Raw genomic sequence first — 25558 nt, forward strand, 5'->3', positions numbered from 1 at the left:
TAAAATTAATGTAAGTTTCCTGTTCTATAACTTTGCTTTCAAAGAATTACATTACCACACAGTACGCTTCTCTCGTAACTGGAGAAACTGCATATCATCACAGGTAAGAGGTTTTTTAAAATATGTAACGTTTCCAATACTGTATTAAGAATATAACTGTAGGGACTTCCCTGGTGGTCCAGTGGTAAAGAATCCGCCTTGCAATGCAGGGGACATGGGATCGATCCCTGGTCAGGGAACTAAGATCCCACATGCCACGGGGCAACTAAGCCTGCATGCCACAACTACTGAGCTCACACGCCTCCACTACAGCCTGCATGCTGCAAACTACAGAGCCCATGTGCCACAACTACAGAAGAGAAAACCCACACACCACAGCTAGAGAGAAGCCCGCATCCTGCAACGAAAGATCCCACAGGCCTCAGTGAAGATCCCACATGCTGCAACTAAGACCCAACGCAGCCAAAAATAAATTAAATAATAATCTATGAAAAAAAAAACTATTGAAAAAAGAATATAACTGTAATACTGTATGCCATAAAAATTTTATTACGAGCTTCCCTGGTGGCACAGTGTTTAAGAATCCGCCTGCCAACGCAGGGGACACGAGTTTGAGCCCTGGTCTGGGAAGATCCCACATGTCATGGAGCAACTAAGCCCACATGCCACAACTACTGAGCCTGTGCACTAGAGCCCGCGAGCCACAACTTCTGAAGACCGCACGCCTAGAGCTGGTGCTCCGCAACAAGAGAAGCCACTTCAGAGAAGCCTGCACACTGCAACGAAGAGTAGCCCCTGCTCGCCGCAACTAGAGAAAGCCTGCGTGCAGCAACGAAGAACCAACACAGCCAAAAAAAAAAATTTATAACGGGCTTCCCTGGTGGCGCAGTGGTTAATAATCCACCTGCCAATGCAGGGAGCATGCGTTTGAGTCCTGGTCCAGGAAGAACCCACATGCCGCAGAGCAACTAAGCCCGTGCGCCACAACTACTGAGCCTGCACTCTAGAGTCTGTGAGCCACAACTACTGAGCCCGTGTGCCACAGCTACTGAAACCCATGTGCCTAGAGCCTGTGCTCCGCAACAAGAGAAGCCACCGCAATGAGAAGCCTGCACAGCACAACCAAGATCAACTCCTTCTCACCACAACCAGGGAAAGCCCACACGCAGCAAAGAAGACCCAATGCAGCCAAAAATAAATAAATTGAAAAAAATTTTATAACAATTAGTATATAGGCTAGGCAACCGTGAAGCAATTGTATTGATTACACCAGGCTACCAAAAAGCAATCATATTCCTTGCTGCTTCTTACCAGTGCATGAATCATTATACCTGTAAATAAACGAATTTTTCACATCACCTTTTCATTTTCAATGGGTACACGTAACATCTAGTGTTGTCTATCATTTAAGATAATACAGATGTACATACTGAGATGGTGCATCTTGTAAACAGATGACGAATTTGGCAGTACAGTACTGTATTTTCCTTATGATTCTCTAACAATTTTTCTCTAGCTTACTTCATTCTAGGAATACAGTAAATGATACCTGTAACATAGACAAAACATGTTAATTGACTGTTCATTGTTGTAAGGCTTCCTGTCAACAGTTATTAGCAACTTTGGGGGAGTCAAAAGTTATATGTGGATTTTTGACTAAATGGGTGTCAGAGCCCACAAGCCCCAAGTTGTTCAAGGGGCAGCCTCATATAAAAAGACATGAATCCAGTGGGTCTCTCACTCCATTCCAATGAGTCTATGTGACACTGTGCAAAGTAAGACTGAACCAACTTCTGAAAGCTAAGAGTTGTCTGGGTAGTGTTTGTGGCCACATTAATAGGCATTTAGCTTCTTTAAAGCAATAAACCAAAGAACCCAACAGAAAAGAATAGGCAGAGAATATGACAGGGTACTCAGAAAAAGGAATTAAAATGGCCAATAAAACATATGAAAACATGTTCAACCTGAGACAAAGAAATGCAGGCTGCCACTTTCCCACATATCAGCAAGTTTGATGGAGATAGGAAAAAACACACTCATACATCTATTTTTCATAGGAGTATAAATACTCGCAACCATTTTTGGATGGCGACGTTTATTAAGATTAACACGGCATACACTTTGACCTATCAGTATTCACTACAAGGTATTTACATTCTGGATATACTTTAAAAAGTATGTGTGCTGTGTATTTTCACAGCAGCAGCTTTTGTAGTAATATCAAAAAACGAGAAATAAATGAGGGCTGGGAGCATATTCACGTCATAAAATGCTACTAAAGCTGTTCAAAAAGTAATATGGAAATGTTACCAATTATATGGTGTGATACCTGTGTAGATCTGATACAAATATATAATCAAATACAAAGATATAAAATTTAATATAAACTGAATGCATATATATATATGAATGTGTGTATGTAGGCAGCTAATACTTTCTGGAAGGACATAAGAAAACACTTTTCATTTTATATCATTCTGTTGTATTTACATTTCTAACTTGGCCATCAACTCTGCTTCCCTCTCCCTGTCCTTGCTTACCCCAGTGAGAAAGTGGTCATGCAGATCCTGAGTTTGTTTCAGGAACCACTTGAGTTCAATACTTACAAACATTCATCACTGGAGGGTATAGATCAACAGCTCTCAGCTCTGACGGTGCACTGGGAGGCCTTAAAGAAAAGAAGCCTGACAGTTTGGTCCAACCCCCCAAACTCTTAATTAGTACAGGGTGCATCCTCACACTGGGATTCCTAAGAACCGCCCAAGTGATTCTAAAATGCAGTCAGTGAGTGGTAAGAACCATCAGTACATGTCACTTTAATTATTCCTCCATGACAAATAACGACCTAATGGGCTGTATGACAGCAGGAATCAAGTGTCTGAGACCATGGGCAGAGTCACCAGCACCTCCTGCCCACATTAGGAATTTGAGGCCCAAATAAAGGCCACATCCATATGCCACGCCTCTCCTGCTGTGTGAAAATTAGCTTTCACTGATTTTGTGGTCTTAGCTGAGGTCCTGTTTGTAGGGACTGTGGACTATTCTGGTTTACGTCCTCACACTGCTTTTAAGTTTTAAATAATTAGTTTAAGCCACACTATCCTCCCCCACACTAGCCTTTGAACAAATGTAACTTGACAAAAAAAGATAGGTAGGAACAAATTTAACTTAAAAAAAGACAGGTATCGCTACCTCAATAGATGACATGAAAGCCCATGTACATTCTTCTGTTAAATTTGCTAGCCACAAAGTCATATCTTGGCAATGTTTTCTTAAAGAGTGAATATTAGGTAAGTAATTCCAAAGAATCAATTTAGCAAGCAAGTTTCTCTAAATCTATGATTAACTTTGCCATTAAGCCAGTTAACAGCCATATAAAATATGTATTTTTGCAAGAATATAGCTGACCAAAAGGAAGGGAAAAATAGCAAATTCCAGAAATAAGTGCTACATAAATATTCACAAACTTAGACATGCTATACACAGCTGCTACCATTTAGGCAAGGTTTCTTTAGATGACTTACACAAAGTCTCTTTTTGAGTGGAAAATGCACGCACACACTCTCAAGGTGAGCCCAGTCTTAGAGCCTTAATGGAAGTAAATATAACTTCTAAATTTTTAGAAATTATATCTTCTAAATGTAACTTCTAATAAATACAGTAAAATGAGCTCAACTTGAGGGTCTTAACAGACACAATCTTACTTTTCAAAATATAACTTGAATACAGAACTCCTTAAAAGTAGTATCTGAAGTGTGAGCCATCATATATATTTTTATTTTATTACAAGATATTTTAAAATTTGAGCAGATACAACTGTGACAGAAAACCAGCTTCATACCAAAAATACACTTTCAATTACTTTATCAAGCAAATAAAAATTTATTTGCTTTTTCTAGAAGTTACTGTACAGTAAAAATTTAATATTGTACATGACAAACATGTAATTAAGCATACAAAAGGAACATGTATTCAATGTTCAGAAACAAAAGTAAAAATAAATAGCAATGATAAAACTTTGAAAAAAATAATGCACATTTTAGTTGTGGAAAATATGATTCTTAATTATATATACAGTTATACTTAATAGAAAGCCATCTCTTTATAATTGCACAAAACACGGGACCAGTAAAGCATAATTTTTATGGCATGTAATACTATAATCCTAGGTTGTTTGTTGCTTAACTCCAGGATATAAAACACTTAGGTTTGTAATATAATAAAAGGTATGCAGTACTGTTGGAGAAAGATTGTCTTCCTCAACTCATATTAACCTGTAGTACTCCTACAAAAGGCTGTACAGGAAATTTCACAAAAAGAAATAGTAAACAATCACTGTGCCCACTCCATGCGGACTAAGCAGCCAAAAATGGGCTTCCAAGTAAATGTGGTGGGGCATTTAATATTTTTATATTTTTATACTAAAAATCATTATTTTTTTCTGTAAAAACACTTTGTGTTTAATAACCATGATCGGCAATCTCAGCACACACAAAAAAATCCTGGCAAAATGGATGGAGTTTCTGCTTACTTTATTTTCATGAATAAAATACTTCAGGAGATAAGAATTTATAGAAAAGAAACATTAATGCTCAATTACTTACAACTTATCGGGAGTGTTATTCCATTTTTAAAAACCCTGTTTTAAACTTCTCTGTAAGAAAATCAAAGGTAACATTTCCATTTGTATTATGGCACAGCCCTCAAGTCAGAGAAAAATACACTTTGGGGAACCAGAAAAGACTGCACAAAGGTTAGGGGAATCCTGAAAACCTCTTGGTGAAAAACACTTGAGTCCTCTAGGGTAATAAAAAAATATGTGTGACTTAATTATAAATATTTACATTTCAAAGCAGAATCATGAGTTAGCTATGTAGCTGCTCAATACCAATGATTCACAGGCATTTCAAAAGGTGTGATAGTGTGTCCACAATATTTGTGTCCACACTTGAATGCATAGAATACAGAAAAGATTATGGTTCTTCAGTCTGTTACGTATCATATCTATAACAAAGTTGCTTAAATTTTGAAAGCTATACAACCAGAAAGACGGAGCAAATATTTTTTAGTATCTCACATAAAATACACTTTAAGTACTACTGATTTCACTCATTTGCTCGACAACTTGTCCTAAGATCTCATCAACTACATCGACATCATAATTCACTTGCTGAAGATCGAGATCAGGTACAATCATGGCCAGGAGCTGTCCTACGTTAACTCGAAGAGATCGAAGTTTGAGGCTGCAAATACAAACATTACACCTATTAGATGAACATTATAACAATACAGTTTAATATTCAGGTAGGCCTTATAATTTAAGGGAAACATTAAAATGGAATCTCTGTAGAATGATATACAAACTAAATGAAAAGCAAAACTTCCTCAAGAGAACTAGATTTAACAATTCATTTAACTTAATAATTCATAATTTAATAACTAAGTATAATATTTATCTGTTGGTATGTAGAGTGTTTCAAAACACTAGCAGCTCTGTTTGGTTCCAACTATTACAATTTTAATTCGAGACTGGAGAAAAGATGAACTGGTAAAATACATAAATTACAAGATGTTATTTACAATTGAAAATCTTGTTATCACCTGGAAAACAATAAATGATACACTAGTGAGAACACTGGTCTAAGAATAAGAATGTGTCACTTTGAAGTTCAGCTTCCTTTTGAGCAAAGTGAATTGAATTGTTCCCTAAAACATGTTCTATGAGATATCCATAGTAGTATAAAAGGAAAAAGAAATGGTCCTGTGGTCAAATAAGCTTATACAACTTTGGGTTAAATAATGGTAAAAAGACTTTTTAAAATGCAGGATTTCTGGGACTTCCCTGGTGGCGCAGTGGACAGGACTCTGCACTCCCAATGCAGGGCACCTGGGTTCAAACCCTGGTCAGGGAACTAGATCCCACGTGCATGCCGCAACTGGGAGTTCGCATGCCACTACTAAGGAGCCGGTGAGCTGCAACTGAGGAGCCCTGCAGCAGCAACTAAGGAGCGCACCTGCTGCAACAAAGACCCGGTGCAACCAAATAAATAAATATTTTTAAAAAAAAGCCTTTAAAAAAATAAAACGCAGGATTTCTCTGAACCTATCACATGCTAAAGTTCACTAACTATCCGTTTTACTATGCATTTATTATAAACACTGAGAAACCCTGGATTAAATGATCATTATCATTCCTTCCGTTTTCTATACTGTATCTATCTGAATATCCACATTCTAGACTTCAAACTTCTACAACTACACAGCAAGCAGCCTTTGCGTCAAAGATTGAGACGCCTAGGTCAAGAGAATATTACAGTTGTTTTTGTCCTGCCCCCTCCCAAAATATAAGAAGTCTACATTTAGTTTAGATACTGATCTTTCTAGGGTGGAAATCTCTGAAGGAGCGAGCTGCTCATCCTTGGGTTGACAACGCATAAAAATGTGATTTTAAATATGTTTTTTGTGAGCTTATGTTAAGATTCCATTGGACCTTTGATAAAATTTTACATCATGCCCATACCAGCAGTTTTTTGTCCAAGCTTTCCCACTCATCTTCAATCAGAGGCCCATTTCTATACAAAAAATAGAAAAAGACCAGTATGACCCTACAACCATCTTTGACCTATCCTATCCTTTAAGTCTTTTGACTGTCCTGGCTAATTCCTCCTCTCTACAGGACACATCACAAATCCCTATTTTAGTACACAGAACAGGACTGAGAGAAACATTGTGAGCTCCATATGCAATTTTAAATATTCAAATAGCCACATTAAAAAGTAAGATGAAATAAATTTTAGTTACATATAAAATATTATTTCATCATATAACCAAAATATTGAGGCATTTTATTTATTTATTTTTTCATACCAGGGCATCAAAATCCAGCATGTATTTTATACTTAAAGCACACCTCAATTCAGACTAGCTAGATTTCAAGTGTCAGTGGCCAAATGTGCCTATACTGTCTTGGAAAGCACAGGTCTAAAAGATCATCAGTTACTCAAAGTTTAGTGTGCAAGTGAGTCATCTGGGAGATTGTTTAAAAGTTTCCAATTTAATCAACTGCACTGCGCTCCAAGGATCTGCATTTTTACAAGCACCACAGAGGCTTGTGGTTCCCATTTTCAGAAACACCAGTTGGGGTTTTCTTTTCTGACCCCTTGCCCCCCCATGCTTATATGTACTGATCTATTCATTCTATTTCCATGAATAGATTTAACGAAATCCTTTAAAACCTTAAGCTAAAAAACTAAGTCATAATATAATTAATGTCAAGTAAGGATGGTAAATTATTTCTCAACAATAGTACATTTTAGGTATCAAGTTTTATCATACTAGCAAGAAGAGTTGCACTATTTTTAATGACTATTTTTGTGGGTTTTTTTCTCTCTTGAATGGTTATCAACAGACCACCAATACTGTCAGAACCCCAAGCCCATTTAATATCTTCCTGAGAGAGGGTAATCATTCATTTACTATTTTCTTATTTTCACAGAACTTCTTCCTAATTAATCACCTGTAATTAGGAATCACCTGTAATGGCAATTTTTAGTAATTTTGTGATTTCCTAAAAGTTAAAATTGGGGAAGGCATGTAGTAAAATGAGGTAGCAAACCATAAAGAAATGGTGCCAAGTACAGAAATTAAAGAAATCAAGGTCAAAAAGTAAGTTTCATGAAATAGACCCTTGTCTTCTAGTCATTGCCTAATTCAGCCCATCCTTCAATATCTGGCTCAATTTTCACTTTTTCCCAAAAAACATTCCAAACCACTCTGACCAATCAGGGCTTAATTCCTTTGAAATTCCTATTTCATTTAAGTTCACAAAATTGTTAGTTCCTTGAAGGGAAGAATGATGACATGTACTTCTTTTGTATCTCTGTCCATCAGAACGTTGGGATCACAGCAGCCAATAACTTCTTTTGCAAGAACAATCTGTTTGATGTGCACTAGCAAATAAGTATCATGCTAACCAGAACTGCAGCCCTAGCCAAATGCCTCATTTCATATTACCTTTCCCCATCAGTATAATTTACAGACTCCTCGATGTTACTTGACGTTGACACATCTCCAATTTGCCGACTTGTAGATTTTAATTGTTCGATTTCAGTTTTCAGTTCTTCACACTGCAAACGGATTTGTGATTTTTCCATTTCCAATAATTCAACCTGACAAAAAATTAATTTTATAACTGTACAATTTAAAAATACTAATGTCAAAGTGCAAATTTAAGCTAAGAAATGTACAAAATCCTGCTTGATGAAAATTATTACCATAAAAAAATCAGGGCACCTCCCCGCTCCAAAAAGAAAACCAAAAAAACACACACAAAACACAATAGCTTTCTATAAATAAAGCTTCATTTGCTTAGTTTCAGCTCTATATCTTTTTACATTAGAAGAATACAAAATGTTAATTAAAGCATGACTAAAAACAAATGGGGGCTTCCCTGGTGGCACAGTGGTTGAGAGTCCGCCTGCCGATGCAGGGGATGCGGGTTCGTGCCCCAGTCCGGGAAGATCCCACATGCCGCGGAGTGGCTGGGCCCGTGAGCCATGGCCGCTGAGCCTGCGCGTCCGGAGCCTGTGCTCCGCAACGGGAGAGGCCACGACAGTGAGAAGCCCGCGTACCGCCAAAAAAAAACCCAAAAACAAAAAAACAAATGAGACCTAAAAACTGAAAAACCAAGATAAAAATGCCCAAATTATGTTGAGGTCATAGTGACTTTCACTTCTTGCACACTCACCAGCAGTAAGTTACAACAGAAAGCTTATATTTTTTATGTATTTTGTCATCTAGCTCCTGAGCCAACACATCAAGCGGAATGTCTGAATAAGCATTTATGTCGGCAGTATTTCCAGAAGAAGGGGCAATTCGGTACCATACTGTCGTTTCCAAATTCCTTTCAGCAGAGAAACTCTCCTTTCAAACACCATGTAAATATAATACGTAAAATATTTTTCAAAGGAGCTACCCAAATTTGAACTAGGGGCTCCTCCTTCCTCAGTAAAAGAACCCCCAAATAAAGACTACATTTCCAAGGCATCCACTGGCCAGGTGACTAAGTTCTGACAGATGGCATATAAGCAGCTTTCAGAAACTGCACTCCTTCTCTTTCCTGTTGCCTGGAATGTAGATATACGTTGGCTGGACCTGAAGAGCCATCTCGGACCACAAGCGCAGTGGTCCGAGTGCTTTGCTTTGAGAAGCAAAGCAACGATGTAGAAGGAGCCTGTGTCTCTGATGACTGTGCAGCTGCTACTGTTATGTGGGGTTTTATGTCACCTTCAAAGGAACCTAATCGTAAGTAATACAGGGTACCTCTATAAAATAAGGTATTGTCATCTACCCTGTGTGGTTATTTGCAGGCTTATTAATAACGGACTAGAACTCCTGGCATGTTAGTAACTGAGCGTCCCAGTGGGAATGAACAGGACGATCCCTCACTGCACAGCAGTGTCCTTGCGCACTACAGGACATTTACCAGACCCGGTTCCCACCCATTCGATTCCAACAATGCCCATCCCTTCAAGACATTTAAGAACCGAAACTGCCCTACACATTTCCATATGCCCCCAGAAGGACCACTCCCAGTTGAGAACCAGTGGAGTCGGTAAATGGAAATATGATTAAATGATTTATGCCCACCTAGCAACTGGCAGTTAAGCTTTAGATGCCCCTGGACTCCCACGACTCTCACTGTGCTGAATGATGCAACTCACCTCACTTTTATACTGGTCCCTCTCGATACTGCATTTGTCCAGCTGTCTAAATACATCGTCAAGCTGCACAACCATCTCGTCCACTTCACTTTTACTCTCGCTATTGGAACACTGACTGCATTCAGCCTTTACATGTTGCAAAGCACTACACTGTTTTTTCAGCCTTTCTATTTCTTCCAAAGCTTGCCGATACTGAGACACCATATGGTCTGGACTTTCAGATTTACCATTAATACTTTCAAGTAAACATACAGCATCAGTTTCAGTAGACTGATGGCAAGTTTCCTTCTTCACGTATTTGTCATTCATTTCCAGTATCCTCTGCTGTAACACTTTGATTTGGTCAGTAAATACGTGGCACTGTCTTTTATAATTTTCTTTTTCTTGGGTGACAAGAAGCAGCTCATTTCTTAGTTCATTTAATTGGCAACCAGCATCACCAGCAGATTTATCAAAGATTTCCTGGGTTTCACGTATCTTTCCTTCAGTTTCCACACAGGATGGCAGTATGGCTGTGTCATTTCTTACATCTATCTCATCTTCAATAGTTTCTTCCTTTTTAACGACTAAACTTGGTACTTCAGTCTGGGTGGCTGCAGTGGTTCCCTGATTGCACCTGGATGATGAGGTGCCTGTTGAACTAGTCTGGCCACACGGTTCATTATCACCCACAGGCTCCACCTGAACACCGCTCTGCTCCATGTGACTCTGTTGCAATTTCACTTCAATATCATCGTCTACTGCAGGCTTGGGAGTACTGTTTTCTTCTAAGATGATGACATCTTCATCATCATCATCTTTATAAGAATTTTCAAATGCTGGATTACTCAATCTCCGATTCTTTGCATTCAAAATTGAGGAACGAGTAGAGAGTCTCCGTTTCAGGCTGGAAAAAATTTTATATATGAAATATAAGATTATAAAATGTAGATATGGAAAAAATAGACGACCTTGAAGTAATCTATCTTGAAATTCTAAGAAATGGCCATGTTCATTTAAAAAAAAATGATATATTACACAGTACTGCCCAATGATTTAATGAAGTAGAGATTATTTTCTCCTTTTACAGATAAGGAAACAACTATTGAGACCTCTTTTTAAAAGTAGCACATCCTGGGCTTCCCTGGTGGCGCAGTGGTTGAGAGTCCGCCTGCGGATGCAGGGGACACGGGTTTGTGCCCCTGTCCGGGAAGATCCCACGTGCTGGGGAGCCGCTGAGCCTGCGCGTCCAGAGCCTGCGCTCCACAACGGGAGAGGCCACAGCAGTGAGAGGCCCGCGTACCGCAAAAGAAAAAAAAAAAAAGTAGCACATCCTTATACTGCCAAATATCTCTTCATTTGATGCCTTCTGGCATTTCAATGTAACATGTCCAAACAGAATGCCACCACCCACCCCAGGGCTGCTCTCTGAATTCCAGAGCCCAGTGAATGACACTGCCATTCCCGTTTGCCCATCAGAATTTTTATAAACGTTCAGTGATCAAAGGTGAACCACAAAGTAAACCAGCATGCCCTATCCTTTCATGGAAAACAATTTCCCCTGCATTAAAAATTGCCTCATTTTCTTCATCTGCTTAGTTTTCTGTGAATTTATCACCAATTGATTACTTTTTGCCCCACTTAGAGGGATATCTGTACTGATTCGCTATTTGGGCCTTATGTGTTAAGACCTCATTTCTCAAGAAGGATTTTCTCCTTTCTTAGGCTTACTCTCTCATATGGAGAAGACATAATCTCCAATAAAATCTTGAGAAAGGGTACATATGACATAAAGAAATGTGAAATTTTGCATGGTGAAAATATCTTTATTCACCTCTCAAGTTCACTGCTGGCTTGAAAAATATAGACTTCCAGGTTGGGAATTATTTTCTCAAAACTTTAAAAGCATCAATCCATTGTTATCTACCATTCATTGTTCCTGCCATTCTGATTCCTGATCTTTTGAATATAGTCTGTGTTTTTCCTCTCTGAGATATTTCTTACCTTTTCCAGCCACTATGCTGTGTATTTAGTGGCAATTAAGTCTTTCTTATATTATTTCTCTCCCTTTGTTCTCTGATTTCCCACTCTGAAATGTCCTTACTCAGATGTTGGCCCCTCCAGTACGTCGTCTCTTCTTTTTTCTACCTTCCAATCATTTATCTTTTCGTTCTAGGAGATTTATCTGTTAAACATCCACCCACCTCTCAATAAACTTCACATGGTTTCTTCTACTCCCTTTGTTTCAGTTTTGTACATCTGGGGATCCTTGGCTATATTTCTATTTCAGACTAGAAGCAGTGAGGTCTGGGAAAGTGAAGGATGCTCAGGCTGTCATCATCTTCTACAGCTTTTCTCTTGGGAGCCCAGTGAGGCAAGGAAGGGAGGGGGATTTCTTCCACTCAGCATTCAAACTTTCCCTTACTTCTGCTTCCAAAACAGTGGCTCACCCACATCTTCAGCAGTAGAAACTGCTCCAGAAAGTAAACTCCCTGCCTTCTGACAGAGGAGGAGAAGCAGCACTGTTGGACTTCACAGGCTGGGAAGAGGTCCAGGGAACTACTCTTCCTTAAACTTTCATACAAGCTTCCTGTTCTCACCCCTATTTTCCACCTTCAGAAGTTCCCAATGCTTCCAAGTTCTGAGACTGTCTAGGGATCAACGGAGTTAAGCATTTAATTGGAAACTGTCCTATTATTTTTCTTACCAGGCCAATTCCTATTTGTCTCTCTCAAGACTTAGTTTAGGTACACCTTTCCACAGACTTTGGCTCTATGAATTTAAGAATAAATACAGGCTTTAAAAATTAATGAAGGGGACTTCCCTGGTGGTCCAGTGGTAAAGAATCCTCCTTACAATACAGGGGACGCAGGTTCGATCCCTGGTCGGGGAACTAAGATACCACATGCCGAGGGGCAACTAAACCCGTACACCAAAACTACTGAGCTCCCGTGCCTCAACTAGAGAGCCTGCGTGTTGCAAACTATAGAGCCCATGTGCTCTGGAGCACACACCACAACAAAGAGAGAAAACTCACAGGCCACAACTAGAGAGAAGCCCACGCACTGCAGCAAAGAGCCCATGTGCCGCAACTAAGACCTGACACAGCCAAAAATAAAATAAATATATATTTTTTTAATTTAATGAAAAGTTTTACTCTATTCTCTTCTTCCATTTTGATGGCAGTCATATCCGAAATTAAATTCCATTATCACGTCTGTAACATTACAAATTTTACTTTTTCTTACTTTGTAACCATCTTTATGCAGAAAAGCCAATATTATGGAGACTAGTTAAAAAAAAATTCACACATGTTCTCAGTTAAGTAGCAATTCAGCCACAAACTAAGACCTCAAAATGTAGGCTATAAACAGCAAACTATTTCAAAACATGCCCTCCCTGATGTATATATGCATTAAGACAATTTCTAATCTTTTCTGAATTTTCAAAAATCCTTTTAAGAATTTAATGAAGGCTACAAAACCTCTCGGAACATCTGGCCTCACTATTTCAGAGAATCTTGTTTCAATGTTTCTCTTTCAATAACAAATATCAGATGGAGTCAGTCTAATGTACTAGTTCACTGGCGTCACACGCCTTTTCACCTGTGTCCATTCTATCCCCTTCGAATGGGCCACCGTGCAGAGCACTTACTGCTTTCAGAATTTCAGGGACCAACCTAAGTACCAGCTCATCATACAGCCTTCCCGACCACTCCAGTCAAAAGAGCTGACTGTCCAATTCATGTATCACTCACACCTTTCTTCCTCTTCCTTCTCCATCCACTCATCCGAAGTGCACAGCATGTCATGGGCTATGCTAAGAACATATGGGTCACATTTGACATTACAGCGTTGCACTGTTAATTGCTTCAGGTTTTTCTTTACTCAGATACTGATAATCTTAAAAGCAAGAATTTTCATACTATACAGAATTTCAAAGAGGTGACAATTTGATCTCCACAATAAAAACAATTAATATTCTTTTAATTGATTTAAACAGGTAACGTAAATGGAGTGGGGGTTAAGTTCAGACAATGAAAGCAAAGTAACTTGTCCTTAAGACTTTTCACATGCATGTCAACTACACTTTCTTAGAAGCGTATTACTGCATTGAAGTGTCAAGTAAAGCTGTTTAATATTTATTCCCCAAATGGAAAAACACATTTTCGCCACTGACCTGTTATTCTCAGGTTCAGACTGGGGTGAACCTCGATGATTATTTATAAGCCTCGTTGCATAAGTATTTGCCGCTTCTGAAAGATGTGCTCTTGGAACATTTTCCTTAACGGGAGGAAAGCTTTGACTTGACACAGGAGTTGTTGGAAACAGGAGTTCAGCAGGAATCTGTTGAAGGAAAAAAAACTGATCTTAAAGAAATTTTTAAAGTGTGTCATGTTCCAAACACAAGATATTCTTTCCCCTTTCCGCCATCCCAGGACGCACTGAGAACTATCCTAACCACATAAACTCCTTGTGCTACACCAGACCAGAGAGTGACCAACAACAGGCCAAAGAGCCAAACCCAGCCTGCAAGTGAGCTAGGAATGGTTTTACATGTTTAAATACATGAACAAAACAACAAAACAAAGAAAGAATATGCCACAGAGACTGTATATGGTCCACAAAGCCTAAAATATTTACTATCTGGCCTTTTACTGAAAGATTTGCTGACCTCGGACTATACAGAACGTATAGACATATAATAAAAACTTATTTTTCTAAGAGAAAGAAATTGAGGATAAAGTCACAAAGACACTGCCTTTAAAAACCAAAGTAAGCCCACTATTCTTTTTCTCCCAGTTCTGTTCTCGCCCTCAAACCCTCAGCCTTTACACAAGAAAACAATTCAATGTAATGATAAGCACACATACACAACTGCAACAGACCACAACTTCTGATACAAGAAGTACAACTACCTATTTATACACTCAGAAAAAGCTCAACACCATTAAGCATTAAAAATGTAGGGGGTATGGAAGGACTTCCCTGTGGCTCAGTGGTTAAGACTCCACGCTCCTGATGCAGGGCACCTGGGTTCAGGGAACCAGATCCCACATGCATGCTGCAACTAAGACTTCGCCACAACTAAGGAGCCGGCAAGGCGCAACTAAGGAGCACACCTCGTGCAACTAAGACCTGGCCCAACCAAATAAATAAAATAAAAAGTATATATTTAAAAAAGATAGGGGTATGGATTAAGAGATAAAAACTACTATGTATAAAATAGATATGGGCTTCCCTGGTGGCGCAGTGGTTAAGAATCCGCCTGCCAATGCAGGGGACATGGGTTCAAGCCCTGGCCAGGGAAGATCCCACATGCCACGGAGCAACTAAGCCCGTGCACTACAACTACTGAGCCTGAGCGCTATAGCCCTCGAGCCACAACTACTGAGCCCATGTGCTGCAACTACTGAAGCCCGCACACCTAGAGGCCATGCTCCGCAACAGAAGAAGCCACTGCAATGAGAAGGCGACACATCACAACGAAGAGTAGCCCCCGCTCACTGCAACTAGAGAAAGCCCGCGCACAGCAACAAAGACCCAACACAGCCATAAATAAATAAATAAATGCATAAATAGATAAATAAATAAATGCAACAAGGCCATATTGTACAGCACAGGAAATTATAGCCATTATTTTGTAATAACTTTTATTGGAGTATTATCTGTAAGAATCTGAATCACTATGTTGTACACCTGAAACTAATATAATATTGTGAATCAACTGTACACTATGGTTGAAGGGTCAGCACTACAGCTTTGGTCCACGTTAGTACTACCATGTGGCTGCCTGGGTCTTCCTATGAACTTTTCCTTGACTGTCTACCTAACAATAAGATTTTTTTTTTTTTTTTTAATGCGGTACGCGGGCCTCTCACTGTTGTGGCCTCTCCCGCTGCGGAGCACAGGCTCCAGACGCGCAGGCTCAGCGGCCACGGCCCACGGGCCCAGCCGCTCCGCAGCATGTGGGATCCTCCCGGACCGGGGCACGAACCCATGTCCCCTGCATCAGCAGGCGGAGTCTCAACCACTGCGCCACCAGGAAAGCCCAACAATGAGATTCTTAAAAGAATATCTGCCTTTCCTCAGAAAATGCCCAACTGTATAATAAAATTGAGAAGTTTGAGTGAAGCTGTGGGTTAGCAGTCAGTATTGGGAAAGAGGGTAAGAAGGGGTACAGGAAGAGAAGAGAAATGTGAACTGAATGAACGAGACTGCTTCCATTTGTTATGTAACTCCTAAGCTTAAAATTGAGTATTAGGGCTTCCCTGGTGGCGCAGTGGTTGGGAGTCCGCCTGCCGATGCCGGGGGTGTGGGTTTGTGCCCTGGTCCGGGAGGGTCCCGCGTGCCGCAGAGCGGCTGGGCCCGTGGGCCGTGGCCGCTGGGCCTGCGCGTCCGGAGCCTGTGCTCCGCGGCGGGGGAGGCCGCGGCGGTGAGAGGCCCGCATACCGAAAAAAGAAAAAAATTGAGTATTAAATTAATCACAACACAATACAAGACACAGCTATAAAATGGAAGGCCTAATTACCCGAGGGATTGCTTCCGGTTGTCTGATCCTGAATTTTTCCTTGTCTCTTAAAAAAAAAAAAAAGAGGAGAGAGAAAAGAAAAATGTATTTAAATTTACTTCATTATGATTTTTCAATTCTGTTTTCGAATGCCATACTTGCCATTTTACTACTAAGTCAATAAGATAGGTATACTGAACTTTGCTTCAATTTCGTTATAATCAGTGGTAAGGCCTCAGGTAGGGAAGTACTTTCCACCTCTTATCTCAGCAACACCCTAATGTCTTCCACTCCTGCTACTGGATTTATCTTTAAGAACAGTGTACTATAAATCAAAACCACCCAGAAGATCTTCATCAACTCAGCCTTCCGTGTGCAGTACATAAGCCTAACGTTCCCCGTGGTTCACTATCGTTCCCCAGCTTCTCTCTCCCACCTCTATTTTCCATTATCCCCCATTCACATATTTACTGTAGTTAAGCTGAACAAACCATTGCTTCCTACCCAACAAATCCTACCTTTCCTTCAAGGCCTATTACAAAAATGTCCTTCATGAATTTTCCTGATCCATTTCCCCATCCCCAGGCAGAAGTAATTTCTCCTTATGGGGTTCCTCACAGGACTGGATCATGCCTTTTAAGGGAGTCGTCAACTTCAAATTGATAATACACACATCTCACTTTCCCCGTTAGACCATGAGCTCATAAAGGGCAGTATTCACTTTTGATTCACTGGTGTATAGTCCAAAAGAACAAAACTATACTGTATATTCAAAGTATCCTGTAGATAGGACAGCAATAAACAGCAGGTACTCACAGTATAAACTTTAAAAGCACTTGATGTTATGCACTCCACATCATATCTTTGTTTTTGGAGTCATAATCTTTTTTGGCTATACTGCTTTATCTTGGAGAAATATCAACTAATGCTACAGACACACCACTGTTGATGATCTGGGTATTATTCTCCCACCATACATTAATATAACACTCACTTCTTTTTGTACGTTTTTTCATAAGTGGGATGCACCAAATCTTCATCTTCAGGCTCTTCTGGAACATCACAATTTCTAGTCAGAAAAATCACATGGGAATAACACGTCACCAGCGCCTATTCATACACCTTGAACAGTACTTTCTGCCTTTCCAAAAAGGCTACTACCAACTATATGGTACCTGAACTGTGGGTCAGGGTTATTGGAGCAATACCATTTTTCTGGAAGTTGATCTATCCCATCTGGTAATTTTCGCCACTTTAGACAGGAATCACATTGAACCCATGTCTGATCAGGACGTTTCCTGTAACAAAATAGCAATTAAATATTAGCATGGAAATATGGATCTAAGTACTTCACTAGACTTTCCACATCATTTCTACCACAAAATGCCCCTATTATTTAATTCTGTCCCTGAAAATTCCGGAACGTTTGACAGTGAGTTAAGATTTTAAAAACAACAATTTTGGCTACCACTGAAGGTTAAAAGTGACAGACCAATTTAAACAAAGTGACTTAGTCTTGTTTAATAGCATACTATTACATTTTTTCTATAATAAAAACTAAAAAACTTAGAAAATACTCAAATGCCTTGCCCTGAAATTTATGTTAAGTTAGCACCTGCAGTGTCAAATCTAATATACTTATTAGCACAATAAACCATTCAAAGTACAGAAAATAGGCAAGTTCTATTACTGTAATTCAAGCAATTTTTATAACTGTATTACATTCTACCCTCTATTATAGCACATCTCTGAATAACTTAAATGTATATATTCTTTTAGTTTATAAAAGGCTTTCGAGCTGTGGGATTTATTTCTTACTATGGATTAGATTAAAAAGTTTATGAACACTGTAGAATCACCATGCCCTCCAATATCACATCTTGATATTATAGTCACTTATTATTTTTTAAATGTACTTACTGTATATCTTCAACCAGCAAAGTCAGAGGATATTCTGCATTTTTCTTCACTTTCATTTCATTCCAGTAATCATTGAGCTTATCTCCTAGTGCTGTTATTGTAAGCCTTAAAAAAAAGTAAATTATAAAATCAATTCAAGAAAAAAAAGATAAAGATTAAATCTTTGACAAACAGAGAAAGAATAAACAACCTGGTACTGATCATGTGAACACGGGGGGAGAGGCCTCCAAAAGGCACAGTTAAGAAAACTTAAAGTAATGGCAATTTTCTCTAAGGATGTAGATGAGTTCATAGAACAGAGCCAGGACCATCTAGGAATAAGATGGACAATACTAACACTTTAGGTCCTCTGTTGAGGAAGTGTGTTGCAGACCAGCTACCGGGAAAACCACAGGCTTTCTGAACTTCACCCCAACCAACAAACTTACAAGCTTCAATGCAAACCAGAATGCAGCTGTTTGCTTTATAAAAGTATGCAACCATTACCAGCAAGTATAATTCAAAATAGCTTCTGTCCCACAATTAAGACTTTCACTTTTCCCACAATAAGGTGTCAGTAAAAAAGCAAATCAACAGGACTTACTGAGATAAACATGACTGTGGTCACAACTGAATAATCATTTGTTAAGGAGTTAAGTACCTACTGTGCCAGGAACTGTCTGCACACACAAGATACAGTCAGTGTAACATCTTAAATTTAAAACAGCCAATGTGATCCCTATCAAATTACCCATGATGTTTTTCACAGAACTAGAACAAATAATCCTAAAATTTATATGGAACCACAAAAGACCCAGAATTGCCAAAGCAATCCTGAAAAAAAAAAGAAAAAAGCTGGAGGCATAACCCTTCTGGACTTCAGAAACTACTACAAGGCTAGAGCAATCAAAACAGTGTGCTACTGGCACAAAAACAGACATATAGATCAATGGAACAGAATAGAAAGCCCAGAAACAAACTCACACACCTATAGTCAATTAATCTTTGACAAAGGAGGCAAGAATATACAATGGAGAAAAGACAGTCTCTTCAGCAAGTGGTGTTGGGAAAGCTGGACAGTTGCGTGTAAATCAATCAAGTTAGAACGTTCCCTCACACCACACACAAAAATAAACTCAAAATGGCTTAAAGACTTAAATATAAGACATGACACCATGAGACACCTAGAAGAGAACACAAGCAAAACACTGACATAAATCGTAGCAATGTTTTCTTAGGTCAGTCTCTCAAGGCAAGGGAAAAAAAAAAAGCAAAAATAAACAAATGGGATCTAATCAAACTCACAAGCTTTTGCACAGCAAAGAAAACAAAAAGACAACCTATGGAATGTGAGAAAATATTTGCAAAGGATACAACTGCCAAGGGTTTAATTTCCAAAATATACAAACAGTTCATACAACTCCATAACAAAAAAACAACCCAATCAAAACTTGGGCAGAAGATCTAAATATACATTTTCCCAAAGAAGACATACAGATGGCCAACAGGTACATGAAAAGATACTCATCATCACTAATTATCAGAGAAATGCAAATCAAAATGACAATGAGGCATGACCTCACGCCGGTCAGAATGGGCATCATCAAAAAGTCTACAAATAATAAATGCTGGAGAGGGTGTGGAGAAGAGCAAACCCTCCTACACTGCTTCTGGGAATGTAAATTGGTGGAAGCACCATGAAAAACAGTATGGAGGTTCCTTAAAAAACTAAAAATAAGAGTTACCATATGATCCAGCAACACCACTCCTGGGCATACATCTGGAGAAACCTATAATTCATAAAGATAGGGCTTCCCTGGTGGCGCAGTGGTTAAGAATCCACCTGCCAATGCTGGGGACACGGGTTTGAGCCCTGGTCCGGGAAGATCCCACACGCCATGGAGCAACTAAGCCCGTGCACCACAACTACTGAGCCCACATGCCACAACTATTGAAGCCTGCGCGCCTAGAGCCCACGCTCGGCAACAAGAGAAGCCACCACAATGAGAAGCCCGCACACCGCAAAGAGTAGCCTCCGCTCGCCGCAACTAGAGAAAGCCCGCGCAGCAGCAACGAAGACCCAACGCAGCCAAAGATAAATAAATAAAATAAATTAAAGAACAAAAAGATACATGCACCTGGGGCTTCCCTGGCAGCCCAGTGGTTAAGACTCCGTGTTCCCAATGTAGGGTGCATGGGTTCGATCCCTGGTCAGGGAACAAAGATCCCACATGCCACATGGCACGGCAAGGGGTGAGGGGGGGAAAACGATACATGCACCCCACATGTGCAGCACTATTTACAACAGCCAAGACATGGAAGCAACCTAAATGTTCATCGACAGAGTAATGGATAAAGAAGATGTGGTGTATACATCAATATATACAATGGAATATTACTCAGCCATAAAAGAATGAAATAGTCCCATCAGCAGCAACATGGATGGATTTAGAGATTATGATACTAAGTGAAGTAAGTCAGACAAAGACAAATATTATATATCAACTTATATGTGGAACCTAAAAAATAGTACAAACTTATTACAAAACAGAAACAGACTCAGACTTTGAAAACAAACTTAAGGTTACCAAAGGGGAAGGGGGGTGGGGAGGCATAAATTGAGAGTACGGGATTAACAGATGCATACTACTATATATAAAATGAACAACAAGGATTTACTGTACAGCACAGGGAACTATTTCAATATCTTATAATAAACTAAGATGGAAAAGAATAAAAAAAGAATTATAGACGTACATATATACATATAACCAAATCACTCTGCTGTACACTTGAAACTAACATAATATTGTAAATCAAGTATACTTCAATAGAGTAAATAAAGCTTTTAAAAATTAAGACTCGGGCTTCCCTGGTGACGCAGTGGTTAAGAATCCGCCTGCCAATGCAGGGAACAAGGGTTCGAGCCCTGGGCAGGGAAGATCTCACATGCTGCGGAGCAACTAAGCCCGTGCGCCACAACTACTGAAGCCCGCGAGCCTAGAGCCCGTGCTCCGCAACAAGAGAAGCCACCACAATGAAAAGCCTGCGCACTGCAAAGAAGAGTAGCCTCCGCTCGCCGCATCTAGAAAACGCCCACACGCAGCAACAAAGACCCAACGCAGCCAAAAAATAAATTAATTAAAAAATTTTAAAAAATAAATAAAAATCAAGATTTGAAATTCTGTACTGACAGGTTAATATTAGACATATCTATCCCCATTCATTATCTCTATTTTTCCCCACCAGGAAGCCCCACTATAACAACACATAAACATCCGAATAAGAATGTATCATCTCCCCTCCCAAACATGATTCACCTTTCATATCACTTTTTCAGTTCTTCCTCATCTCCTTTTCTTATCACCTCTATTCCCCAATCCATGAGACTGCACCCATTTCTGTTGAAAATACACCTATAGGAGTGGAACTGCGGGGTCACAGGGGTGGGCACTGATGTCCACCTTTACTCAATACAGTCTAATAACTTTCAAAAATGATCAACAATTCTCACACCCAACAGCACATACAGGAGTTCCAACTGCCCTACATCTTACCAACATTTGCTATATCTTATTCATTTTAGATAATTTTTCCATTTTGATCTAATGTATCAATACTTTTGCATCTTGTTTTAAAAAAAACCACCTAAATTAAAGGTTATGAAACTATTCTTGTTTTCATTTTGTTTTTGCCTTTCTCATTTAGGCTTAAAATCCATCTGCAATTGATTTTTTGCTTCATATAAGAGGGAGAAGTTAACGTTCATTTTGTTCATACAAAATGCTGAACCATCATTTTTAGAAAGATGATCATTTTCCTACTACACCTTCGTCATAAATCAGCTGACCATATGTATAAAAAGCAGGGATTTGTTTCTGGCTTCTCTATTCTATTTCACTAGACTATTTTTTCATTAATACCACACTTTCACTACAGCTTTTTAAGTACTGATATTTAGTAGTATGAGTCCTCTTGATTTGTTGTTCTTTGTCTTAACTATCTTTGGTCTTCTGACTTTCCACATAAAGTTTAAATTAAGCCTATTAACATACACACACACCTGCTGGGATTTTTTTTTTAACCTGGAATTGTATTTAATTACTTTGGAGAAAAAAACAACATTTTATAATATTCAGCCTACCAACTCCTGAACCTGGTATACCTATTTATTCAGATTTGAAATTTCACTCCACAATGTTTTATAGTTTTTAGTGTGTTGAGGTCTTTGCATATTTTATTTACTCCAAAGCACTTGCTTTTTTGATGTTATTATGTATAAAAATTTTTGAATCGCATGGTTGGTTTTCTTTTTCTGGCTGGTAAGCAAACTTCTGAATACTTCTTATCTAGCAACCTTAGACTCTGTATTACACTGCAGATTATTTGGGACTTTCTATATACTTGATATTGTCACCTACAGAAAATTATTTATTCCTTTCCAACGCTTATTCTTTCATTTCTTTCTTTTTTGCCTTATTTGTTCTGGTTATTTCCTCAAGAACAATGGTGAATAGCTGATAACCTTATCTTACTCCCACTCTTAAGCGGAAAGCTGTCAATAATTCACCATTAGGAACTGCTGTTTTTTGCTAAATAGTCGGTATTGCTAATATGCCCTTTCTATTAATGGTTTTGTAAGAGTTCCCTTTTTTCCTACATCACAAATTGATACTGTAGTTTCTCAAGCGCTTTTTCTGTACCTATGAAAATAACCATGAGATTTTTCTTTAACATGATGAATTACATTGAATTTTGAATAGTAAAAAACACCCATGCCATCTTGGAATACAATCCATTTGGTTTTAATGTATTATTCTTTTTACAAGTTACTAAATGGTATTTGCTGTTTAATTAAGATTTTTATATCTTAATCACGAGAGACTGACATAAATTTCCTTTCTTGTAATGCATTCGTGAGTTCACTACTAGTTATGTGGTCTTTTAAAACCTTTAATGATTGTGTAAGCTGGCGCCGCCACTTCCTTAAATGTTTGAAAGTATGTGGGAAATTTTTAATTTGATTCAGTTTGAAAGGAAGGTGTCCATATCATCTAAAATGGTCTAAAATTGTTCATGCTGCCCCTCTGTGTTTTTCTGTCTGTAGATCTGTAGTAATGTCCTCCTTTACATTTCTGATATTGATGATTATTGTTTTCTCTTTTTCCTTAGTCTTGCCAGATGCTTATAGACTTTGTTAATCTTACCAAAAACCAAACTTTGGGCTTTTGATTGTGTCAATTATCAACTTATTGTCTTCCCGTTCCAAACAGGGTTTTTTTGGGTTCAGTTTTGTGATAATGGAGCTTGATCCTGTAAACATTCATCCTTTGCCAGCCTGAGGAATGTTACACCGGGTTAACGGGGCAATGAACCTACCAGGTGAGAGCAGCAAGACACATGGCCTTCAGGCCTGGTGCTTCATTGTTATTTGGCTGGAGCCCATGGCCTCCCGAAGGAGCTCCAGCTGTGCTTTCAGGCCACGCTCTTCCCTCCAGCAGCAGGAACCAGTTCCAGCATATACTCACACCCTTGGGCACAGACAGGTCTCCTCTACAGAACAGCTCCAGCCCAAGCCCACCCACATCCCCTGGCAACAGCAGGCCATGTCTACAGACCCAGACTGGCCAGGTCTTCTGGCAAGCTTCTTGCCATGGCAGGTGGCCTGTTGCTGTGTTTGTTATGACCTCTACAAAGAGATCTGAATCTCTGACATCAGGGACCCAGGATCCTCTCTTAGTTCCTTTATTGTCTACTCTTTTTCAACCTAGAGGTAACTGCTGCTCTTTTGTATCAGCTAGTTCTGGACATCTACTGTCCTCTTTCACCTCTCTGAGTGATCACCTTCTACTATTCTGGTTAACAACTCCCTATATTTTCCCTGTTCAAATAACAGGGGTAGCTTCTGTCTCAGGACTATACTCTGAATATTTATTGATTTTCTCTATTGTGTGTTTCCTAATTTGCTGATTTTGCTCTTTAACATTTCCCTCCTTCCACTTTGTTTTTATATGAAGTTTGCATTCTTCTTCATAATATACGCTCATTAGGACAACTGTTTGTGCTTCCTAAATTTACAAGTAAAATTGATGGTCATATTTATTTTATGGCTTCTGATCACTCTTAAAAGATACGAGCATTTCTGTCTCAAGTACATAGGACTAAGTTATCTTAAAGTTCCCATCCAAGATCAAAGTTTCTGGATTTTATATTACACAAAAAAATGTTACCAAGAAAGCAGGAACTTCCTCTATTTAGTACAAATCTCAAAAATTCTTCATCAGTAAAGACAGAGGAGAATATATTTCTATTTGTGACGGAGTAGAATACAATCCCCAGGGATGAGAAAATGATTACATGTGTTTTCTATGCAAGCTTCCCACAAAACAGAAAGAAATCCAGCTTAGAAAAAGTTATGAAAGTATTTCCAAAATAAATAGTAAGAAGTCAGTCATTTAAATAGGTAACATACCTGTATTCATTAGTATAATCGAAATCTTGTTTATTATGAGTCGGCTTTAGGAAATAACAGTCTATAATCCCCACTACTCCAACACCCATGTTGTTTGCCTGAAAAATAAAACTGGCATTTTAAACATGAAACATGATGCTTCAAACAATTATCCCTTCACCAAGATTTAAGATCTGCATGAAACATTTTCCTATATTTTATCTGATGCTCATAACATTTAGATTGAAAAACAGTGTCTGGCAGGTAATTTACCTTTCTGGGAGCTAACTCCTAAATATGTAACAGCAGCTTTCCTCCAGAACCACTTCCACTGTTAGCAAGTATTCATGTCGACAAGTATTATCATTCCCGATTTTATACTAGGGAAAAAAGATCCCCTCTACTGGGATGCCATTTCTTAGCTACTAAAAACCACAAGTAACTCCTTCCAGTATCCATAGTGCCTAGCAAAGGCTTTGCCACATAATATTCCGTAAGTTCGTTAGATAAAAATTAAAGACATTTATCCAAAGTTACACATTCAGTTGTTTACTGTGATGAAGTAAAAACTTTAATTCAACTGACCTAGGTTATTTTTTAAACCTGCTAGCTAAAACACTGAACTCAAAGTATCTGAGTCATTTTCTGATTATCTACATGTGATTAACACATGTATTTTGTTCACGACTATAGCTGAGTCTAAGTATAAAGAGAAAAAGTGGAATACTGACTTCTGAGAATTTTCATAGATGCAACTATAGACAAAACCATGAAAACCTAGTCATAATGCTACTCCACTAAAAACCATCAGTGGTTCCTCATTTCATACAACTTGTAAACCACAGAACCCTCCAATCTTAGTTCTTTTTTACCTCCTTTCTGGCCTCATCTTCCTCTCTCCCATTCCCCACTTACCACCTGGTCCAGGCATAACAACTCCCCTAATGATGCCATCCTCTCAGAAGCCTCTTTCTTTTCCTTTGCAGACATTCCTTTC

General features: G+C 38.9%; 1 protein-coding gene across 4 annotated transcripts in view; it reads right to left on the reverse strand.

Moving 5' to 3' along the window:
- Nucleotides 1-1832: 1832 nt before the first annotated feature.
- The window catches only part of MORC3 (MORC family CW-type zinc finger 3), a 43805-nt gene continuing 20079 nt past the window's right edge, over nt 1833-25558 (reverse strand). The window contains exons 9-18 of one of the 4 annotated variants that reach the window (XM_060010326.1): nt 24583-24680; nt 18132-18236; nt 17387-17509; nt 17206-17280; nt 16233-16278; nt 13881-14047; nt 9723-10608; nt 8014-8168; nt 6521-6572; nt 5097-5243 (exon numbers count right to left, since the gene is read on the reverse strand). In XM_060010326.1, the coding sequence (XP_059866309.1) occupies nt 5217-5243; nt 6521-6572; nt 8014-8168; nt 9723-10608; nt 13881-14047; nt 16233-16278; nt 17206-17280; nt 17387-17509; nt 18132-18236; nt 24583-24680 (1734 nt within the window). In that variant the 3' untranslated portion in view covers nt 5097-5216. Of the gene's footprint in view, nt 5244-6520; nt 6573-8013; nt 8169-9722; nt 10609-13880; nt 14048-16232; nt 16279-17205; nt 17281-17386; nt 17510-18131; nt 18237-24582; nt 24681-25558 lie in introns of those variants that run through there. The other 3 variants (XM_060010325.1, XR_009519218.1, XR_009519219.1) reach the window with 3 other exon arrangements.

Source organism: Delphinus delphis, chromosome 4 (genome assembly GCF_949987515.2).
Source record: "Delphinus delphis chromosome 4, mDelDel1.2, whole genome shotgun sequence".
In the NCBI taxonomy this organism is placed as follows: domain Eukaryota; kingdom Metazoa; phylum Chordata; class Mammalia; order Artiodactyla; family Delphinidae; genus Delphinus; species Delphinus delphis.